The sequence below is a fragment of the Alligator mississippiensis genome, chromosome 3 (genome assembly GCF_030867095.1).
Source record: "Alligator mississippiensis isolate rAllMis1 chromosome 3, rAllMis1, whole genome shotgun sequence".
Classification (NCBI taxonomy): Eukaryota; Metazoa; Chordata; order Crocodylia; family Alligatoridae; genus Alligator; species Alligator mississippiensis.
In genome coordinates, this window is record NC_081826.1 from 1324840 (window position 1) to 1347362 (window position 22523).

A 22523-nucleotide genomic window follows, 5' to 3' on the forward strand; every position below is an offset into this window, starting at 1 on the left:
ATATGTTGCTCTGCAGCATCCTTGTGTTCAGGTCCGAACACTGTATCCAGCCTCCTGGTCCTCTGGATCAGAGAGAATTGTGGGCTCAGAAATCCTGCCAGCAATGCTTCATTGAATTAATATATAGTTTCTTATGTCTGTTCATTATCTGATTAAATAACGCATGGGCGGGAAGTCAGTATTCCTTTCGGACTTCTGATAACGTGCTGCATACATTTAGCGAGTTAGTGGTATAGGCGTGGTATTAGTCAAGAGAAGCAAACCATGGATCATCTCCACAGTGCACCCCACAAGATCTGACAGCACCAGCACCAGAAGCATTGGCCTGTGCAGAATACTGGGGAACAGGCCAGGTGGGCAGGTTGGACTGGAGACCCAACGCCGAAGAAGTTAATGGTATAAAGCACTTAAGTGAGGAAAGGGCTTTTCTTATCCCACCAAAGTTGTATTTGATTACCTACATTCCTTAGAGAGAGAGTTTCTTTTGGCAATGAGAAAGTTGAATATAAAAAAGATATACCTTTTCTTCCTTTTTTCAACCCTCCACGTCTATTTTACCTCCAACGCCTGAAATCCAGTAACACTGCATCCCACCCTCACGTCATGCAGCAGCTTTCACTTCTCCTATGCACTGAACTTCACGTTCAGCCACTAGCAAGGAGGTTGCTTTGGAGACGGTGCTGTGAAAAAGGTTAGGCTTGTCAGATCCGTTTATAAAAACTATCTAATTTGCTGTTAAAAGTAATAATAATAATACTGCTGGCTCTTCTCGTGACAAAGTCAGGTCTTGGATGGGTTTCTCACGAGCACTTATGTGCTGTTGAATGCTATCTCTTGCCTGTGGTAGAAGTTTTTATTGTTGTTTGGAGAACTTCTTGTTTTGCACGTCGGTACTGAAGAAGTGAAGCTTTGAGTGAGAAGGGAAGGGATTTGTATCCAGACCCTTGAACACAGGTTTTTGTTTTCCAACAAAAATCTCTCTTTCACAAGCCGTTTCTGTGGAAGCCTCTCAATTCACTAAATGTCTGATGCATAGTTGAGTCATGCAAGGAGTCCTCTGCCAGAAACAGAAAGCAAACCTTGCTTAGCATTGGGAAGAAAATCCCAGCCGGGGTCAACCTTTGGGTTGGTGTGGGCATGGGGAAGCTTTCGGGCCTTCTCGGGATGTTGTAGAGAATGAAAGGGACATACTTGCACCTTATGCCACCCATGTAGGTCCCTGGAGATGGAGATCCCATCCACGTGCCCTAACCTACCCTGTTCTCTGCTCACCCTTTGAAACGATCAAGTGCAATAGCTACTCCAAAACGGATGGGAGGAAGGGGAGGTTCTCACCGTGGTAGTAGTAAATTGCATATAATGATACTGAGGAGCCATGCGTGGGGTTGGGGCCCTGTTAGGGGACTGCACGTTATACAAACAGCAGGAAACTGGCCACCAGCTAACTAAAACCACCGAGAATTTCAACTTTCTGCTGAGTTTTGTCAGTGCAGAAAAAAAATACTGAAATGCCTCGAGCTGGCCATTGCCTCCAAGGGGGCTGCAGAGAGCATGCTGCTGGCTTGCCCTTAGCTCACTGAGCCCTCAGGCCAGGCCAGGCCACTTGGCTTACCACGGCCATTGGCGCTCTACAGAAGTCTTCAGCCGAACAACGCTGGGGACAGAAAAGGGAAGGGAGTACGTATGCACAAGAGGGAAGGTGCTTTTCCGGGTGTCATGGAAATTGGAAGGGCTTGGGAAGCTGGTAGTCTTGTGGCGTGTTAGCTCGCTGCTTTTTGCACATCTGGCAGCTGCCTTTTTCTTCCAGGGTTGACCATTACACATTGCTGTTGCATCTGTGTGTATAACATGTTAGACAAGGTTCTTGGGGTCTGCCCGTGTGCTTAGACCAACACGTCTACAAGCAGCACCCCTGTACCAAGTGATACTTTCACCCGAAGGGTGACCGCTTTGAAACTAACAAGATCAAACACTTTTTTATTCTACCTGTAGTTAACAGTTCAGGAAGAAGAACGCAGCAGAGCAGAATGCATTTGCGTGAAGGTGCAAAGTGAACGACGCGGCACCGATGTAATGGTGGGGATTTATTAAAGGCCACCAAATCAGGAAGAGGAGGTGGATGAGGCACTCTTCAAGCAGATGACCAATCTGTTCAAAAGCTGTGGGATGGCACTGTTGGGAGAATTTTCCGGGCATCTGCTGGAAGAGCAATGCAGCCAAATGCAAAATGTCAAGCCAGTGCCTAACTTGTGTGGAGGACAAATTTCTGTTCCAGAAAGTAGATCATCCAGTTGTATCCTCCATCTTGGACCTGGTCCCGACCAACAGGGAAGCACAGGTGTTGGATGTGAAGGTGATGGGTAAATAGGGGGGAAACAGCCATGATGCAGTAGGTAGAATTCCAGCTCCTGAGACGGGGAAAGCTTGAGGTCAGCAGAATAAGACACTAGATTGCAAAAGGCGTGTTTCATCCGACTCAAGGGGCTAATAGGCCTGGTGTTGTGGGAGGATAGGTTGAAGGATAAAGACACCCAGGAGGGCTGGGAGCTTCTAAGAGGCACAGGATTGGAAGCCCAACAAGAAAGTGTCCCAGCACAAAGGATGCACACGAAGAATGGCAAGAGGCCAGTGTGGCTGCACAAGGAGCTTCGAGGAGGTCTCAAGTGCAAGAGGAGAGCACGCAGGCATGGAGGGATGGGCAGGTCCCCTGGAAATAGCAAGAGCCTGCAGAGAGAAAATAAAAGAAAGGCCAAGGAGCTGTGGGTCCACCGTTAGCGTGCCAGGGGGAAGTCTTAGCAGAAGATGCGGAGAAGGCAGAGCTACTCGACACTTACTCTGCTTCAGTCTTCACTAATAAGCCCAAGCTGACCAGCCACCTATGAAGGATTATTTGGATACGGAAGGGGCAAGCTGAGGGTGAGATAACAAAAGAGAGGGTCAGAGAGCGTTCGATGGGTGAACGAATTCAAGTGGGCAGGGCCGGGTGAGCGTCCTGGCAGGTCCTGAAGAAACGGACAGAGGAGATCTCAGAGCCCTTGGCAGTGATCATGACGCTGTGGGGGGCGGGCCAGGTACCAGAGTACTGGAGAAGAGCCGGTGTAGTGCCCCGCTGTGAAAGACGAGAAGGACCCGGGGAACTACAGACAGGGTCATCTCTCGGCACCCAGGGAGGTGCTGGAGCAGACCTCAGGGAGGCCGTTTGCAGGTGTCTGGAGGAGGAAAGGCTGGTCGTGAGCAGCCAGGAGGGTTTTATGAAAAACAAATTGTATCCAACAAACCCGGTCTCCTCTGACGAAGTCCCTGCTTGGTGGGCGAGGGGAGGCTGTGGGTATCGTGTATCTGGGCTATAGCGAGGCTTTGACAAGGTCCCACGTGACCTTGTAAACAGATTGGAGAAATGTGGGCTGGACAGAGCTGCGACCAGGCGGGTGGGCAGCTGGCTCAACAGCCACAAGCAAAGGGCAGTGATTACCAGATCCACGTGAGGATGGCAGGAGGTTTCGAGTGGGTCCCACAGGGTCTGCCCTGGGCCCGGCGCCGCAGCGTGGCTGTTAACTATTTGGATGCTGGCATAGAAAGTTTCTTGAGCAAGTTTGCAGAAGACATTAGGAAAAACTTTTTCACGGTCAGAGTGTCCGGACTGTGCAATAAGCTCCCTCCAGAGGTGGTGCAAACCCTGGAGATTGTCCAGTCTCCTCTTGAAGGTCACCTTGCTGGGATCACCTGACCCCCAGTTGTCTTTCCTGCTCAGTGTAAGGGGCTGGACCCAATGATCTTCTGAGGTCCCTTCCGGCTTTACAATCTATGAATTTATGACCTATTGGAAAGCCGGGCTGGAGCTAAGAGGATGAGTTTGAATGCAGACAAATACAGGGTGCTGCAGCTGGGGAGGAATAGTAAAAAACACAAATAGAAAATGGGGGACACCGGGCTGGATGGCAGCACTAGGCGAAGCATGTGAAAGTCTTCTGGATCGCAGACTCAGTATGAGTCTGCAGTACGATGTAGCCGCACAGAAGGCAAACGTGGTTTTGGGCTGCCTCAACAGCAGCATTAGGTGCAAGATATGGGAGGTGATTGTGCCTCTCTACGCGGCACCGGTTAGGCTGCCTCTGTAGTGCTGTGTGCAGTTCTGGGCTCCACACTTTAAAAAGGATGTGGAGAAGTGAGAGAGGGACCAGAGGTGGTGACAAAGATGATCAAGGGCTTGGAAAGCAGGCTGTATGAGGAGAGGCTGCAGGAGCTGGGCACGTTCAGCTTGTGGAAAAGGCACTTAAAAGGGGGACATGACGGCAGTCTGCAAGTACCTGAAGGGCTGCATAAAAATAAGAGGGAAAGCGCACCTCTTCTCTCTTGCTACAGAGAGGAGGACTCGGAGTAATGGCTTGAAGTTGCACCAAAGCTGGTTTAGATTGGATATCCGGTAAAACTTCTTCACTGTGAGAACAGAGGGGCCATGGGAGAGATGCCCAGCAAAGGTGTGGACTCTCCATCACTGGAGGTTGGACAGCCACTGGTCGGGGATGATCTAGGTGTAGCCATATCTGTGTTCTTTACGGACTTCCGAGGCTTCTGGGCTTCCCTGGTTGCCCCCTTCCTCCCCTCCTGCTGCCTGTGCCAGGGGGGTTTTAAGCTTCCCGCAAAGGCTCTGGGTGCTGCTGCAGCCCAGGCTGGGGCTGGGGAGTGGGCTGTGCCAATGCTCCTGCTGAGATATAGCCCTGAGGTCCTGGCTAGAGGGTCTTGCCCCTGTGCTCAGGGTCAGACTGGCCGTATTTGGGCTCAAGAAGGAATTTGACCCCATGGTCAGATTGGTATGGGCTGGGGGTGGTTTTGCCTTCCTCCGTAGCGGGGAGCGTGGCCCTCTGCCCAGGATCTCTGGAGCATCTATTGACCACATTGCGTAGAAGCAGGACGTTGGCTGCCGTGGTTCCCGCTTTCCCTGTGGCGGGTTAGGGTGCTAAGTCTGTGTTGTGTCAGGGTTGACAGTAGTCTTACATAGAGGTTAGATTATGGTTTGGTTGAGGTTGTTCTTCCCCAGACAGGGGTTGGACTGGATGATGTCTGGAGGTCCGTTTCAGCCCCACTTCTCTGTGTTTCTATGACCTTGTGAAAATCATTGCCCTAGGAGGTGGTGGAGGCATAGAGCATAGCCAGGTTCAAACAGGGACTGGATAAATTTGACCCCAGCATCCTTTCCTGCCCAGGGCAGCGGGTTGGACTAGATGATCTGTTTAGGTCCCTTCCAACCCTACCAACTGAATTCAGGGATGATAGATCTGTTAAAGTCTATTGGAGAGAATGGCTGGAGGTGTTTCCTCTGACATCCTTAAACCAGCAATGGTGGATGCCAGGGCGAGTATTAAATAGGGGACAGATGCCCCCAGAGCGGTATCTGGTTCAGTGCTCTCTTTATAAGCCCCATTTCTACCACTGTTGGAGATGAGGTGCCGGGCTACACAGACCATTGGTCCGACCCGGTGTGGCGGGGCGCGTGTTCTTGTGTTGTGTGTTCAGCAGTAGCAGTCCTGACACCTATGTGATGACCTGCATTTATCTTGCACCCTTGACTACGTCTGCACTCCGTCCACTAGTCCGAGAGAGAGCAGGCACTACCGTTCCCGACCGTGGAGCGCTTTCCAGGCTGCAGCTTCAATAAAACCCACTGCTTCCACAACTGTTTCTCGTTGCTTCTAATAAGAAATTTTCACAAAGAGCATAGTGGCACTGGATCGAAGCTGGGCAGTTTTCAGACCTGCACTTATGACAGCATTAAAATCCCATAGCCAGAGCTAGTTTAGGGCTAAGAAATGGGTGCTGTCAGAAAACAAGTCCTGACAAAGGTTGGTTTCCACACTTTCGTGCTACCATGAAAAGCCGTGGAAGAAAACTGAAGAAAGATGTCTATGGCAGGACCATTGCTTCTCTGGTCTGTCTTCTCTCCACCCTTTGCCTCAGCAGAGATGGGCCCTGGGCTTGGGCTTGAGCTTGGAGGGGGATGGCTAGAAGCATCTGCCCCCTTCCTTCTCACAGCGGGCAGATAGTCTGAATAGGAGAGGCCCCGTCTGCTGTCACTTGTGTACCGATCTTGAACCCTGTGCTCTGCAGATCCTAGAAAGCCAGACAGTCCCTGACTCCACAAGAAGCTGACAACTGACGTTTAGAGGCTGACATAAAACAGGCAAGCTGTATTGCCTGAGGACCTGAGCTTTGTGCAGTTGGAGGGGGTTTTGGCTTCCGTGTTAATGCAGTCCTAGCAAGTAAGGCTGGGTTGGGGACCTCACAGACTGGGTATGGTTGAGTTCAGGGGAAAGTCCCACAGGAAAAAACCAAAAACCAACGTGAATTGTCTTCATGTCTTGTTACCTATATAAAATACAGCCATTCCAAACTGGTACCAGTAAAGCCACACCACGTCTGCGGTATGGATTATATTTATGCACACGCCGCTTATCTCATCTCCTACAGTCCTAAAATGCAGACAGCATTGTGGCTATATAACACTGCAGAGCAGTGTCGCAACAGGAGGCCTGTAACCTTAACTCTGCCCCTCATATATATATATGCATAACAATTAGGATCTTCATCCTGTGATCACACAGGAGCACACAATGTAGAACCAGCTAAGATCAAGAGATAGTTGCCAAAATACGATACAACCTTCCTGCTTCCTTCGGCTTGTCTTCCTCCTTCCACCCCCCTCTTCCCACGTCCCCTCTTCCAGTCAGACATTTCTACTGTATGCTCCACTGACCGCTCCAGTTGCCCAGTGACCTGGTCCCATCTCCTGAGATCTCTTCCGCCCACTCTCATAGCCTACTTTCCTCTGCTCCTTCATCTCTTGCTCTCTGATTACATCCTTCCACAACTCAAGTGTTTTTTACCCGGTATGTCTCCAGCTGCCTTCTCCTTTTCATCTCTAGGATTATCACACACAGAGCGTGCAGTTTTTACTTGGAATTTCTGTCCTTTGTTTCATTCCTAATGTCTTTCCAGTCCCAGCTCCTCCCCAGTGCTCTCCCGTAATGGCTTTTGCCAAAGTCCCTTGTGACTGGTTTCTAGGGATTGCTCAGAACCCACTCTCCATCCTCTTTCTCTGCTTTTCAAGACCCTTCACACCCATCCTCACCCTGCTTACTGCCTTTCCTCCATTATCTGGAAGTCAGCTCTGGCTGTGATCCACCCAGGATGCCAGCTTCCATTGCCACTTGTTAGATTTGCAAATGGGTACCTCTAGGCTTTCTCCCATTGTACTTGAGAGGAGCTCCCCATAAATATCTGCGAAGCTATACTCCTAATCCCTCTTTACAGCTCGTCTTTGCTAGGATGTCTACAGAAAAACTGACACCAGTCAGGCCATGGGGGTGTCGAGATTCCTGCCTGTTATACTGACACTGCTCCCCTGTCTTCTGCATCCATTTGCTGTCTCTTGTCTTATACTTAGGTTTTGACAGAACAAGGAGCAATGGTCTCGAGTTGCAGCAAGGGAAGCTGAGGTTAGATATTAGGAAGAATTGTCTTTCAAGGAGGGTAGTAAAACACTGGAGCAGGTTCCCCAGAGAGGTGGCAGACTCTCCATCTTTGGAGGTGTTGAAGACCCGGCTAAACAGAGCCATGTCTGGGATGATGTAGCTGGGGCTGGGCCAGCTTTGAGCAGGGGGTTGGGCTAGATGGGACCTCCTGTTTCTAAATTTGAGAGGGCTGGGACTGTTTTCTTCTGGTGTGTTTGTACAGCTTCTTTCATCTTAAGGTCCTGATCTGACTGGGGCTCCTCTGCCCTGTGCTAATACCAGTGATTAAGCAATAGAAGCCATAGAGAAGATGGTCTGGAAGGGACTTCCAGAGTAATATAAGATATAATAAAAATATAACATGGTATTTATTATATATTATATATCATACTATATTTATTATTGCTGCAATGCTATAGAGAAGTGTACTAATGAAAATTAAATAATCCTGATAATTAAATGTGCATTGCTGAATGAGCTGAGTTAGTTTCTAAGGCGTCCCCTGCCCTGCCTTCTGCCTGACATGGCTACCTGCCTTTCTCAACCAGTAATGAGAGCTACTAGCTCTTCTAGATCTGTGGATGCGTGGTCCTGGCACCCTGGCTGCGTGTCTGTCTTGTGAGCTTGGAGTAGAAATATAATATTGAAGCATGTACTTGGGGTGGCGTGACCGTCCCTGAGGGCTGAACTGCCTTGTAGTTGCAGCGGGGTAGGACCATACATGTGGGAGCTTACTGGGGAGTAGCTGATGCCCTATAAGTTCATGCCCAGCTTACCTCCCAGCCCCCCGTTCATACAGCCTTATCTCGACCCTCTGCAATATATCTGAATATGAGCAAGGGTTTTCTTCCTTGCCCTGCCATCGTGGCAGTTCTATTTTGGATCCTGACTTGACCCCCACAGAAGTTATTTACACTGCAAGGGCAGAAGGAAGAAAGGCAAAGAAGCAAAGACCCCGGCCAGATAAAGCATGTTGAGTTATGGTTGTAGTTCCTTTTCTACTGAAAATGTATTTTCAGTACCATAAATCTGAGGTGCTCAAACCGCCAAACGAGGAGATTTTAGAAAGGAAACGTGTCATTTTCCTTTGGTTTCTTGACCTTTGAGGCTCCTCATTGTCCGGCTTTTTGGTGCAACTCGGGGTTAGGACCCGACTCGAAAAGAATAAAAATGGAAGCTGAGATTCTCGTGTAATCACCTGGATCCAGAAGCTGGGCTTTTAGAAACGCACTGCATAACAGGGGCTATGATAAAATATGAGCTGGCAACGCTGCATTTTGTTTAAAGAGCGGGATATTTGATGGGAAATGACAGTTAATTTACTCCAGGAATTACCAGCCATAAAGCCCAGCCATGGATTTTCACCCACAGCGGTTTTCACTGAAGGAAGGATAAAGGGACCATTATCCTGAGCGTGTGCTGATAATGAAAGCTGCCTTAGGAAGACTCTTTTCCAAATAGGATGGACGGTTCTCATGAGAACCCGTGTAAGCCCATAATAACAAATGAGCCTCTCTTCTGGCTTCAAGAGATAACAAATGCGACTCTCTGTGTTTGGCTAAGGCCTTGGTGGAAGATAGCGCAGGCCTTTTGGAGAGGCTGGGAAGCCGGGCTTCTGTATAAAGGCACCCATTTTTGGTTTGAATAGACCCGCACGTCCGTGTCAGCGCAGGAGCTGATGGTCCCAATCAGCCGCCATACAGTGCGAGGGCCCTCGCGTGGGAGAGTGTGTTGGGGGGATTAAATCTGTGCAGAAGTTGTCTGGAGGGGGCGGAAAAAATCTGTCTGTGTCTCACCATTCAGTGCTGGCTTCCACGACCAGGGTATCCAGCCCCCTTACTCTGCCTCCGATCGCATGGTGTTGTCAAGCCAATTTTCCTTCCAGCTGAGAAGGGCTGACGAGTTGGTGGGCCCGTGTTCCTTGGGAAGATCCAGATAATCCCAGCCAGCCTCTCTGGCTTCATTGCTTGGTACCTGGCCCCTGCCTGGAGAAACCAAGGGGAGCACAAGGGACAGTAGCCCTGCGTGGCAAAGGGCCCGGAGCACCGTTTCACTTCCACTGCCTCCCGTTCCCCCCGCCCGCGTGCCACCGCCATGTGTGACGGGCCTGTGGAGCTGCGTCGCCAGCCCCCATGCTGGTCGCCCCGGCTGTCGGGGCTGCTGCCGAGCACAGGTCCTGACCCTGCTTTGAGAAACGCTGCCCCTTGCTCCTTAGCGAGCGACCTTCAGTGCAATGCATGCGACAAGCTGCGGCGGTCCCTGGAGAGCAGTGTTTTAAGAGGCAGGTGCAGAGAGGGGTCGAGTTATGCTGTTCTATAAAAACTGTCTAAATAAAACACTTGTAAGATCTTTTAATAACCCCTGAAATGAAATGTTTGAAACTGGCCCTTATAAACTCTTCACCAGCGTTTGATTGCCTCGTAAAACAGTGCACTAAAGAAAGCATTGAAGCTTTCTCCTGTTTTCAAATCATCTTAACCCTTTGTGGGGATTCCTCCAGCTGTGCGTGTCTCCGTCTAATTATGTTCTTTCCCAGCCTTTCCTTAAGTGTCGGTGGGGAGCGCTGAGGGCCTCTAGCCGCAGGGCTCAAGCCCTTTGAGCGTTTCAAGTTCAGTGCTAAAAACGAGGCTAAGTTTTTCTCTTTGGGCTCTGTGTCCACAGCAGGTCCCAGGCCCACGTCGCCCTACCCCCTGCATTTTCCTCCCTGTCAAATGTGCTGCTTCAGGAAAACAGGCGTTTTACTTTAAAAAGATCCTCAGGGGAGCTGGGCAGGGAAGCCCTCTGCCAAGGCATTGACAGCTCCTGCCCGGGACGGGCTCCTATAAGCAGGCAGAGCTACGGGAGGGAGCACCAGCAGTCGGGCAAGTTCAGTGCAACAGGCAGTAGTCGCCAGGTCCCACCTCCCGTCTCTAGCCAAGAGATCCTTTTGCAGAAACGGCCACATAAGAAGTGGTTTTACTCTCAGGTTATATTTGCCACCTTCAGATTCATGAAGTGCGCCTTTGTATTTGTCCTGCAATAAAGCCCCAAGAGAAACTTCTGATATACCTCCTCTGTCCTGCTTTGTAGCTTTTGGGGTGAAATTCTCCTTTTTATTCCTCGCCACTTCCAACTGGCTAGCTTTTGTAAGGTCTTTTTTGGCTGGGAGGCTCCCTGACCCTTTAGTCCTTTGCCGCCATCTGTGAATTTCTTGCATGTCCGCTACATCTGTTGGCCGGAGAGTGTTCTGCAGAGGTGACAACAGAGAAGACCAAAGAGTTAGCCTTTCAAATCGAAATGCAGATTACCACTTCCCCATTCAGCGGTAGAGGTAGCATCTTGTCTGACAGGGCTACAAAAGGGGCCGACTTTCCTGGCCTGCAGTGAGACTACAACCCTGCCGTAGAGACAAACAGCTCAGTTCAGCAAGCACGTGCTGCCCTCACCTGTCTGCCTCTCCACGAGCCAGCCGGTAACTAAGCCTCAGGATGGTGTTTTAGCTAGGGGCACACATGAGACTTGGTTATGGCTATTACAAAATATACAGAAAAGCTAAATACAGAGTTTTGAAAGGGAGTGAATGCTGCAAACCAAGGGCAGCTACCCAGGGGCTTTCTCCAAGGTACACGCTTTCCAGCTAGAAATCAAAGCAGACAACTGAAAACGCCTCCAGGTTCAGATGCTGCCAGGTCCTGTATCTGGGTGTGGTGCTGACTCCTCCGTCTCGGCTGTCCTTTACAGTAGCCCATTGCACGAGCACCTGGGCAAGGCCAAGGGAGCCGAGTTCTCTCCTGGGGTCCATGCAGCCTCCCTGCCTCGGCCACGTGGTCGGCTTACAGCAGACATGAAGTTCTGCGCTGTGGGCATGGCTGAACGCTACTGCCCACATGCGAGCGTCTGCTGTTGCCTCAGCTTTGCTGCAAGTTACTGGCAAAGCAAAAGCAGCAAACAAAGTTTCACCCCTGTCCACTGAGCGCATCATGGAGCTGACATCTGGGGGTACCTGCAGTCATCCGGCTGCAGCTTGCCCCGTGCTTTCCCCTGGGACTCATCGCCTGACAGCTTTCTCCTCTCTTCCAGCGAGAACGAGGCGCTGTGGAGGGAAGTAGCCAGCTTGAGGCAGAAGCATGCCCAGCAGCAGAAGGTTGTCAATAAGGTAAGGCCGGCACCACGCAGTGGAGCTTTGCTGGAGAATTGCACTGACAGAAACTGCAGCCTCCCTGCAAGCAGCAGCGCCCCGTCTCTCAGCTGGGAGAGCAACACCAGCCCCGCGAGTGACAAGGCTCCTGGTGCAGCCCTGACAGCAGCTGGTGATAACGAGAGTGGGCTCTGCACCCTACTGCACTGCTGCGTGGAGGTGCATGCGCTGCCAGCTTCCCCGTGGCAGCTGCTGTCTGCTGCCAGAAGTTCTGCACTGTGGACGAGCCCTCAGTGTAGCAGGCTACTGCACGTCCTGCCAGGGCACCCCCAGGGGCACAGGCACCAGTCAGCCGTTAGGGTCTGCAGGGAACTGGGGCATCAGGGACACTGTGTTTCAGACGAAGGGATTCTCACACACTTCTGCTTCCTCCTTTCATCCTGAGCATCAGGAGCCCATGTCACGGGGCGAGGCTTATCTGATGTGTTGCAGTGTAGATTTGAACTATCCGATCCTTTGTTTTTTCTCCCTGGCCCTGGTCTCTTAGTCTGGAAATCATCCCAAGTGCCGTGCAGTCTGCCTTCTCGCTGCCTTGTCACCTGATGCTGCTCTGAACCCCTTGGCAAGGAGCTGGGCTCGTAGCTGTTGACACCCTTGCTGTGTACAGGCTGCTGTACACCTGATGATAGCAGTGTTTCTTTTTCCTCCCTGCAGCTCATCCAGTTCTTGATTTCATTGGTGCAGTCAAACCGTATCCTTGGAGTGAAGCGGAAGATGTAAGTTTGCAGACAGGCTCCTGGTGTGAGGGAAGGGGAGCAGGCTAGAGCAGTGACGGCAGGGGTTCCTCTGGGGTCCCTCTTCTCTGTAACGTGCTTCTCCAGTAGTTGCAGCACTCAGCCGTGGCTTCCAGCTAGAGAGCAGCTAAATATGCCACAAGCCCTGAAGAGGTTAGATCCTGATTGTTGTCCAGCAAGTCTTGCAAACCAAACCCTATGAATTCTTGCAGAACCTCTTTTTCTCCCAAACCATTGCAAAAAATGAGATTTGCAAAGTAAAAAGCTGCTAAAGGCTTTAGACTTACCACCCAACCCCCTTTGCCACTACCATGCTGTTTGCTGCCCTAGTGAAGAAACATGGGACTGGGAGGAACTGTCTGGACCAGTGATCAGTGCCCTGCAGCTGCGGACACCATGTCCCGTAATCCCCATCACAAACACATCACAGCATTGACTTGCAAAGCAGTTTACTGCTCAGATGTTGCAAGCTGCCCACATTACTTTGCCAGGTTAGATTTGGGGCTGCCCACAGGCCCAGTTTTGGTTACAGCCTCATCACTCAGAGCAGAACAGAGCTAACAGGGCTCGGTGTTGCTCTGCGGTCACGTGTATGTGTCTCTGCCCATGGGAATCAGAGAGATGAGGAAGTTTTAGCCCCAGCATATTGGGTTTTGATCCTAGGGGTAGCTACTGCCAGGTGTGCTGAGGACCCAAAGAGGGATTTTCAGGATTTTTAAGCATGCATAAGAGTGGAAAAACCAGTGGTTCCCTGCCCCTGCTTTGCCTGGTGGGAGAATGGTGTCATGATGAACTGGATTCCTCTGCGCACCCTGGGCCCGGCTGCTCCGCTGCACTCCAGCACACCCTCCCACCACCACTCATAGGCCCAGGTGCAGCCGTGTATCGTGTACCACGTATCGGCTCTTGGGGCTTCTGGCTCAAGTCCCAACCCTCTGTTCTCGGCACCTGGGGCACAGCTGGCAGCTCCCTTATGGTGCTTTGGATTCTCTTGCAGCCCTCTGATGTTGAACGACAGCAGTTCAGCACATTCCATGCCCAAGTACAGCCGCCAGTACTCTCTGGAGCACGTCCACGGCTCATCCCCATACGCAGTGAGTATGCCACGTGCTCCAGGCCTCGGGAAGAGGGGAGCAGAGCAGAGCATGGGGATGGAGGGCTGTTGTGAGGCTCTTCTCCAGCTGGCCTCTCCTTTGTACCGCGCTTTGCTCAGGAGCTTTTTGTTTTGTTTGGCAAAGGGTCTTAAAGTGGCAGCTGCACTCTAGGCTAGCCAGGGAGGAGGAAGCTGTTAATCAGTAGCTGATTCAGAGGCAGAAGACTGGGACTGAATATGAGCCCTGCAGACAGGCTGCAAGCAAGGCAGGCATCGGGGTGGCATCTGGCTTTGGGAGGAAGCAGAGACAGCTGACACTTGTGCACATATTCAGCCCCTGTGGCTGTGTTAGCAAAACCTTTCATTCGAAGCACATCCAGTAACCCATCCAGTGCAAGAGGAGGATAGCTGGAGGGCAGCATCGCATCAGAGCCTGTGCCGCCAGCTCCGTACTGGACACTTGCTTCGGGCCTGGCTTTCTGTTGCAGGGATCAGATGCTACGCTCCACAGCCAGCTAACTGGCTCTAGCAGGCACACAGGCAGGCCCTTCCCCATGGGCCCAGGAGGAATCTTTGCTTTTGTGCCCTTTCCTGTAAATTGCTGTGGGAACCCGGCAAGTCCTTGATTTTTGTCTCCTCCCAACCCACCCACAGACCTTTTGATGTCCTGCCTCACAGATTCTGTCCTGTAGCCAAGGAAGATGCTGAGTCTCTTCCAAGTCTGTCACTGCTGCTCCTTCCCTTCTTTGAACACACACAAGCCCCTTCGCTCCTCTCTGCCCAGTCCCAGGACTGCAGGTTGCTTCTGCCGCAGGCCTCCCAGCCAGAGAGAGTGAAATATGGTCTCCTGCATTGGGATTTCTGTTTGCCCTTCACACGAGTGAGCCCAGTTGGCTTGGCAGGACACAGAGTTTCTGCCTGTGATTAACTGCCCTTCAGCCTGGAGTGCCTAGGCTCGTTAAAAACGTGATGGGGTTCAGCTGTCTGTGGAGCTGAGGAGGCCCAGTCCTGCTGGATCCATGACAGCAGTAGCTGCCTCAGCAGCGATTGCCTTGGGGATAGGTGAGCTGAACTCAGTCACCTCTTCCTTGGATTGCAGCTGAGCTGGGCTGGTTCCAGACAGCATCCGTCACCTGGGGCAGACCTGGGTTTCAGAGCCTGCCCTGAGGGGATTGCACCAGTTGCTCTGGAGGCCTGTCTGAGCCCACATCTGCGTTGCATTAGGGAGTCAAGTGGTATTTCCTGGGCAGCCCTCCAGCCCCTTCCTGGTGTGGGTCTTTTGTGAATGCTGTGCTGCTGGCGGGGAGGTTTACAAGCACCCCACAGCACCGACCCCTCCTCTCTTTGCCCTCTTGAGGCTTGTTCCCATTTTCCTTCCATGCTATTAAAGCACACTAGAAGGTGCCCAGGAAGCTGTATAATAGCCCCAGCCCCACAGCATTGCGGGGCTGCAGACCACAGCCACCCACTCCTGTGATCACGCTCCCCCGTGGGCAGAGGTGAAGAGCTGTGGCAGTAGCGGACTGCACGTGCACGCAGACACGCACCCCTCCTCACAGTACCCTAAAAACCTAAATGCTATTAAAAGCTGCACTGTAATTAGATCAGCCATGTAGCAGCTCTGCGTTCCCAGTCAACCCCCACCTCGCCCTGTGGTCTCCTTTTAAAAGTGCCCTTATTCCTGCATGCAGCAAACACTTCAGTGAAGCCTCTGGGAGTTTTTCCAGGCTTTACAGGATTGTTCTAATTACGAGAAGTGCAGGTGCCCGGCTTCTCTCAAATGCAAGCGTTTAGGACTTCCAGTGCAAAGCAGAATTGCGATGGGATGGCTGAGCAGCTTTCTGAGCCGTCTGCCAGAGAGAACTGGACTCTGACCCTGCCACAGGCTTTGTCTTTACTGCCGAAAAAGATGTGTTCCTACCTCAAGACCACTAACTTGGTGTGAAATCTGAGTGGGATGTGGCACGGGTAGTATGTACTTAGACCTCAACCCTGTACCCTTCACCCGGAGGTGACCTCAGCTAGCTGCACGGAGGTGAGAACGACCAGTGCCTTTTCTCCACTGGGACTCTGAGGATAGCCATCTTCATGAAACAGCGCACAGGTTTTTTCTTCGCACGGAGACTGAGACAAGCAAAGGCAGTAGGTAGTCAATGAGCCATCGCCCAGGATAACATGCAGTCAGTTGTCATAATCTGAACTTTCCCATGTGCACATTCATGCGTGTCACATGCACGCGTACAGTTCTTTCTTGTGCAGAGGTAGCAGTGACAAGGGTGAATAGGAGGCTGCTGAAGCTGAGCTGCTGGGCACGTAGGTTTTGCGTGGCAGTGCCCCCGCCCACAGGACTGTACCTTGTTGCACAGGAGCTGTGCGCACACAGGCATGTGGACCTGGCCTCACCCACGGCTCTAGAGCTCTGCACACTTACTCTGTCAGAGAATCACAGAAAATGAGGGTTGGAAGGGACCTCAGGAGGTCATATTTAGTCCAACTACCAACTGTCCTCGTGGTTCGGTCCATCCCAGGAACTTGGTGCCTCTCCCAGCTGTCCTGCCAGAGGACTGGGTATGCAGCGAGCCAGAATGATTGTTGTTCTTCCGTACTTCTCTGGGCAGAGATGGGCAGACTCTCCACCCCCAGGCTTGGGGCCCTGTTGCACTGATGCACAGAAAAGGTTCCAAACAGATTACAGTCTAGACAGGCAGGGAGAGGGAGGCTGCAAGTCAGCGTGGGTTGAGAATCACAGGGGTTGTTTTAATCATAATGGTAATGAGCATCTCCAGCCGTCTCCCAACCTCGTTGTCGCACACTGGCTGACTTTGTGGAGCATTGAGGAGGGACCTGGAGGAGAGTTTGCTGCCCCTGGACCAGTTCAGCGGAAGTGTTGGGCTGGATTATGGATTGTTCAACTCTACCGCTGATTTTCTGGCATGTGACTGTATGCACCAGGGAGCCAGCATTTGGCCCGTAACTGTATGGAGAATGTATTGTGCCTTACATGAAAAGCCTCTTAGTCTCCCCTCCCTGACAGAAAGGCGCTGGCTCTGTCACCAGAGCTGGGGCCCTGCTCAGGCAGTCCATAAATTCCTTCCTGAGCAAAACTACTTCTCGGTGCAGTTGTCTTTCCCCATTGCGTTGCAGGGCTGGCAATATTGTCATTCCATAAAGCCCAGGCTCCTGGAGTCAGGTGAGCAGGAGAAAAATCTCAGCTTCCCTTTACCAGTGCAAGGGAGAGGGAAGCTCTCGCCATTTCGGGGGAAGGCTGGAACACATTCCCTCTGAAGGCCTGAACACTAGAAGGCAAAGGAAAAGACCCTCTGATTTTTACATTTTAACCATGTTGTGATTTTTAAGCTAGTGTGAGGGTTGTTTGGAAGCTAGAATCAGGGTTTCCTTGAATGCTTGGGGTGATACTAGTGGGGCGTTAGCCACTGTGTTTCTTCACTGCAGGTCAGGAACTCGTAGCCCTCTGACGCAGGTGAGCAGTTCCTGCCTCGCCCGCCCGCCCGCCCGCCCACCGAGGGGGTGTCCCCTGACCTCGCTAACCCGAACACTGTGATTTGTTTTTTTCAGGCTTCTTCCCCAGCATACAGTGGCTCCAACCTGTACTCCCCAGACTCATCAGCCAACTCTGGCCCCATTATCTCTGATGTGACAGAGCTTGCCCAGTCCAGTCCCTCAGCCTCCCCCAGCGGCAGTCTCGATGAGAGGTACCACGCAGAAGCCATGACTTGTGTGAGATCCCCCAGTGTCTATGCATAGAGCATGAGTTTCTCTGTCAGCCTGGGTTGTGAAACACCAGCCCTGGCCCAGGGCTCTCAGTAGAGCATCAGCTTTTCTCCTTGATGACTTGTTCCAAGAAAACAGTGCAGGCCAGAGAGCTGCCAGCGTCCTTCCCTTATGAGCAGATCCCACCACTTTACAAGGAGTTTGACTAGGCCCTTCAAGCAGCTCTCGTTCACAGATTGGGTTTGTTCCTAATCTGTCATTGTGTTAACAGAGGAAACCAAGCTCTCTTTTCCATTTCCTCTCTGGGTCTGCATGGTGCTGTCTGCAGGGGACCCTGTCCCACAGGCCACTGGGAATTGCTGGCCTGCCTTCTCAGTCACTAGAAGGGCTGTCTCCCCATGACTCCCGGCTCTGGGGACATGGCCCTGCCTATACAAAAATGTGTGCAAAGGAGCTGGGGGGGGGGAAAAACAGTTGCATATCTGCTAATTACTTCTCTGAGAGACAGTGGCTGGGTCTGTCAACAGAGAGCTGGAAGAGCCTGAAGCAAATGCATCTCACCCACTGCAACAAGGGAAAGTTTCCAGCTAGTCCCAGCCCAGAAACGCCAACTTGTTCCCCCCTCAAAGCACGCAGGAGTCCTCAAAGACACTTGGACAAATCCTGCATGCCTCCTTCTCCATCCCTCCTTGTCAGCAGGAACCACCTGCTCTCTTTTCCTTTCTAGCGCTGCCAGGAACACACACCTTTAAATGTCTCTAGGTTTGCTAAACAGGCCCTTTATTTTGTACGCACTGCTCTGTCCCAGTGGGCGCACACCCTCACAAGGTGTACCCTCACCTTTGCAGAATGAGGTCAGCCAGAAAAGCTATCTCCACACCCTGCAAAAGCTGAGAAGCGGTGGCCCTGCCCTTTGGGAGAGAGTTGCTCTCAGGCCTGGCCCCCCCAGAGGAGCCGTACATTTATGAAATGTGGCCCGCCAGCATGGTGATTGTTATACCGGCATTGCAGTGTGCATACCCCTGTGCCCTGCTTCCATCAGCCAGGGGCCAGGTCACGCTGGTTTAAGGCATCTTCGTGCTGCTCTACCTGTAGGCATGCCAGGAGTTGTACTTTTCTCTATTTTAGCAGAAAGTCATTCCTGCTGCTCAGAGTAATTGCACCAGTGCAAAACAGTGCAGAGCAAAGCTTCGACCAAGCCACTGGCCCAAGGCTGTGGTCTGCAGTGGACCAGGAGGTTGGAGCAGAAGCCCCTCTGCAGGAGAGGGCAGTGGTGCCCGGGGCGCTGCTTGAGGGCAGAAGCAGAGGGGAAACGGTCCCACCACATCCCTGCACCATGGCTGTAGCAGAACTGCCTCAGGGAACGTGCTTTGAGGGAGGAAGTGTCGAGCCCAAGGCTTGGTGGGGAGCAGAGAGGGTCACTCACATTGGCTGCCCTGGTGACCGCTCTCCTCCCTTTCCCTTCCCGTGTCTAAGGAGCAGCCCTGTGGTCCGTATCAAAGAAGAGCCCCCGAGCCCCTCTCGCAGCCCCCAGATCGAGGAAGCCAGCCCTGTGAATCCTTCGGCTGTGGAAACCCCGCTGTCTCCCTCCACCTTCATCGACTCCATCCTCCAGGAGAACGAACCCAGCACCACCACTGCTGCTGCCAGCAACAGCACCACGCAGCCTCAGCCCCCAGAAAAGTGCCTCAGCGTTGCCTGCCTCGACAAGTAAGTACGGTGCCAGGAGTCCCGCATGTGCCTGGGACCAGCCAAGGCTCAGCCAACCACATCACTGCTCTGTAGAGTTAAGTGTTTAAAATGTCGATAACCTGGCTGCTGCCTTGCTTTGAAAGCCCACAGGGACGTGTCTCAGAGTGCCTTGCCAATCAGACAGCAGCCTTCTGTGAACAGCCAGCATGGAGCTCGTTTTTTTCCCCTTTTCCTCTGTATCCCCAAGAAGGGGTACAAGCCATCACCTGGCTACATGGAATAGTGTGACTCCCAGGGCACGGGCCACAGCCCTCTGCTCCTCTGCCTGAGAAAATAGTAATTCCAGAGAATAAGAGGTATAATATGCTCACTAAAAACTTTGCATACGTGTTGTCAGCTCCTGCCAGGTACATGTTATTCCATGTGCAAGTGGCTGTGCTTAAAGGGGGCCTAACGGGGGCTGTGGGATCAGCCTGGCTGGAACTAACTGGTGTCAAACCAGGCAGGTTGCAGCTGCCACTTCATCTGAGGAGCCTGGAGAGAGAGCAGGGGCCCAGCATGCAGTGCAAGCGGCTGTCCGTACTGCGTGCTAGGTAGGACCTGTGGGCTTCACCTCCGTATAAAGGAGACCTGCATAGCACATCATCAGAAGGCTGCCCTGGCCAGCCCTGCTGTGGGGCTTCTCCATATTTTCCCCCACTTTGTCTGTCACTGCTGTTCTGGGCGTAAATCCTCCTCCATTCCAGGAGAAACGGCATGCCCTTGGTCCACCCATCTGAATCCCACACATAGGTGGTCACAAACACGTGCAGGACTTATTAGATGGGATGCTAATCGGTGACCAGGGGCAGTTCCCTGGATGGCAGGTGGGGGTTCCCTGCTGTCATTGCCAAGCAGTGCTCTGAAGCCTCTGGGCAAGCGTTGCATTTTATAACCTGTCAGGATTCTCCCTGAGGTCCTTTTGTAAGCCAGGCCTGCACCCTCTTCTGCTCTCTGCACTGCGCCGTAGGGAGATCACAGTAGCAGAGGCACCATCTCCTGTGCGAATGGCAGAGCAGACTTGGGCTCTTATTTATTCAGGTTTGGGGATGGTGAGCTCTGGTTTCCGAGCCCCAGACGACAGCAAAGAGCTGGACCAGCCGGCTCAGTCCAGTGAGACATGACTGGAGCACCCGTGAGCTGTGTGGCACATCGGCAGGGTGTATTCCACGATGGGGACTCCAGGAGAATCCTGAAAGGCCCCCTTCCCTTTGGTGCACAGAGGGGAGGGCTGCCTCCAGCGAGGACGAGGGGCTGTTGGCTGTCCCATGTAACCCGGCATCTCACACAGCATCAGGAAGTGTCGGCTTCCTCTTGCTGGGACATCCCTGCTGTTCGAGATCCCCGCGTCCTTTTGGGATCCTCTCTGGGAAACTGCCAGCGCCGTTTTACACAGGATAAACTCGACATCCCCCTTCTAATCAAACTCCACAAGAGCTGTCCTGACCTTTAAATGAGCAGGAATGACAGAAAGCGTGACCTCTGACGAGTCCTCCTGAATGCTTAGGACCAGGCACAGGCTGCAGGGGCCAGCAGTACTGCACACCTGTCCTGGCGTCACCTGCCTGGGGACTTGCACCTTTTTCCCCTCTAGGTTTCTCTCTCTCTGCCTGTCATTAATCTGCAGTAACATATTGCTTCTCCTGTCTGCTTGTCCCTTGGCGGCTTCAAATAACCAGTTGAAGGCATCTGGCCCATAAGGGTTTCCCCGCAGAGGCAAGACCTGCATCGCTTCCCAGTGATTAATTCATTTGCCACAAACATTTTTAAGCAATAGTGTAACAAAGTGTGGGGTGACTGGTGCTGACCCAGGAGGGGTGCGGGGTCTGCAGAAGTAGGAGCTGTGCTGCCAGCCCAGCCACCACCAACCACTAGCGCTTGCACGTGCACCACTGTCACCCGGTGCTGAAGCATCCAGTCACACCTCTGTTCTTAAGAAAGCAGCGGTAGTGTATCATGGGCCCCAGCAGCTGGCCCTGGGTAAGCGTGTAGCAGAGAGACTATCCCTGCCCCCGGGAGCTAGCATGCAAAACAAATGATAAAATATTACCAGTAATAATATTGTTGTTTTGCATTCCCCCCCACTTAGAATTACAGACAAGGAGGGCTGGAAGGGAGCTCAGGAGGTCACATCTAGTCCAACCCCCTGTGTGTATGGGGGGAGGGGGGGAGTAGCTGCGGCCTTCCAGGCCACGGCACTCCACTCCCTGGCAGGTGTTTGCACAGGGGGAACCGGCGCTCCCGCCTGCCCCCTCTGCCTGTCGCCTAAGCAGCTAGTGCAGCCGGTCGGGGTGCACTGGCGCTCTCAGGGGGTGCACGTGCACCCCTTACGCATTGCCACTGATCCCAGCCAAGGCTTTGTCTAGCCAGGCTTTAAAAACCTCCAAGGATCAAGATCCCACCACATCTTTGGGTAACCTGTTCCAGTGCTTCACCACCCTCCCAGTGAGAGGGTTTTCTCTCATACCCAACCTCAGCCTCCCTTGCTGCAGCTTGAGCCCATTGCTCCTTGTCCTGCCATCTGCCCCCACTGAGAACAGCCCTGCTCCGTCCTCTTTGCAGCCCCCCTGCAGGGAGGTGAAGGCTGCTATTCAATCCCCCTCCGTCTTCTCTTCTCCAGACTAAATCAACCCAGGTCCCTCAGCCTCTCCTCACAAGTCCTGTCCCCTAGCCCTGAACCATTTTTGTTGCCCTCCACTTCCTGGAGACAAAGTCTGGGCAGTCTCCCAGCACCACTTTGTTTTCACGTGCCCCCTAGTACATCTGGACACTTCACCGTCTGTCCTTCCAGAGCGCTTCTGACCCACACCACGGTCAGTATTTCTAGAACATGAGGCCTTGGCATCAATATCTGTGGCTGCCCAGGCTCTGCACCCAGCTGCAGTCGGTCCGTTGTCAGCAAGTGTCCTGGGTGCCCAGCAGGAAGGGGTCAGCATGCACGCCTGAGCTACGTTGTGGCACTGAGCAGGTCACCCACTCTTCTTGCTCATTGCAGTTGCTTTAGATGGGCCACACAGGGTACTTTGTGTCTCCAGGAGGGCATCAGACCCTCCTTCAGTGTCCCACACCAAGCAACATAGTCTCCTGAAGGCCTGCCCTGCACTCACAGTTCACCATTCAGTGCTCAGTCCCCTGCCTTCAGGACCAAGCTAGGTGCATGCTCCAGGGAAATGCATGCTCTGTGCCAGGGGTGTGCTGTGGCTCAGCCCCCTTCCTGCAAGGCTTCTACTAAGCTCCCAGGCAGTTGCATGCTGTGCTGAGATGTATGTTATAAGGGAAGTGCTTCCTGATGAGGAGGAACGTGAAAGTACAACAGGAGCACTCGGACTCTGCTCACCTAGGCGGGGCATTGGCGTCTGGCCACAGGCCCCTTGACAGCCAGTTCTTACATGGGGTGAGCACCCTCTTTAGCAGGGAGGTGCAGCTCACACTAGACAGCTCCCAACCTGCAGTGATGCACACCAGCTATAGCAGGCCACTGTGATGGAAGTCTGCAGGTCACACTTCGGCCAACCCCGAGGGCCCCAGGAGTCCTGCTTCCACCCCAG

At 52.6% G+C, this 22523-nt stretch overlaps 1 protein-coding gene across 2 annotated transcripts in view; it reads left to right on the plus strand.

The window, feature by feature from the left end:
* The window catches only part of HSF1 (heat shock transcription factor 1), a 92086-nt gene that overhangs the window by 57201 nt on the left and 12362 nt on the right, over positions 1–22523 (plus strand). For both annotated transcript variants that reach the window (XM_014609816.3, XM_014609817.3), the window contains exons 5-9: positions 11568–11643; positions 12340–12401; positions 13417–13513; positions 17089–17225; positions 18721–18954. In XM_014609816.3, the coding sequence (XP_014465302.1) occupies positions 11568–11643; positions 12340–12401; positions 13417–13513; positions 17089–17225; positions 18721–18954 (606 nt within the window). The remainder of the gene's footprint in view (positions 1–11567; positions 11644–12339; positions 12402–13416; positions 13514–17088; positions 17226–18720; positions 18955–22523) is intronic.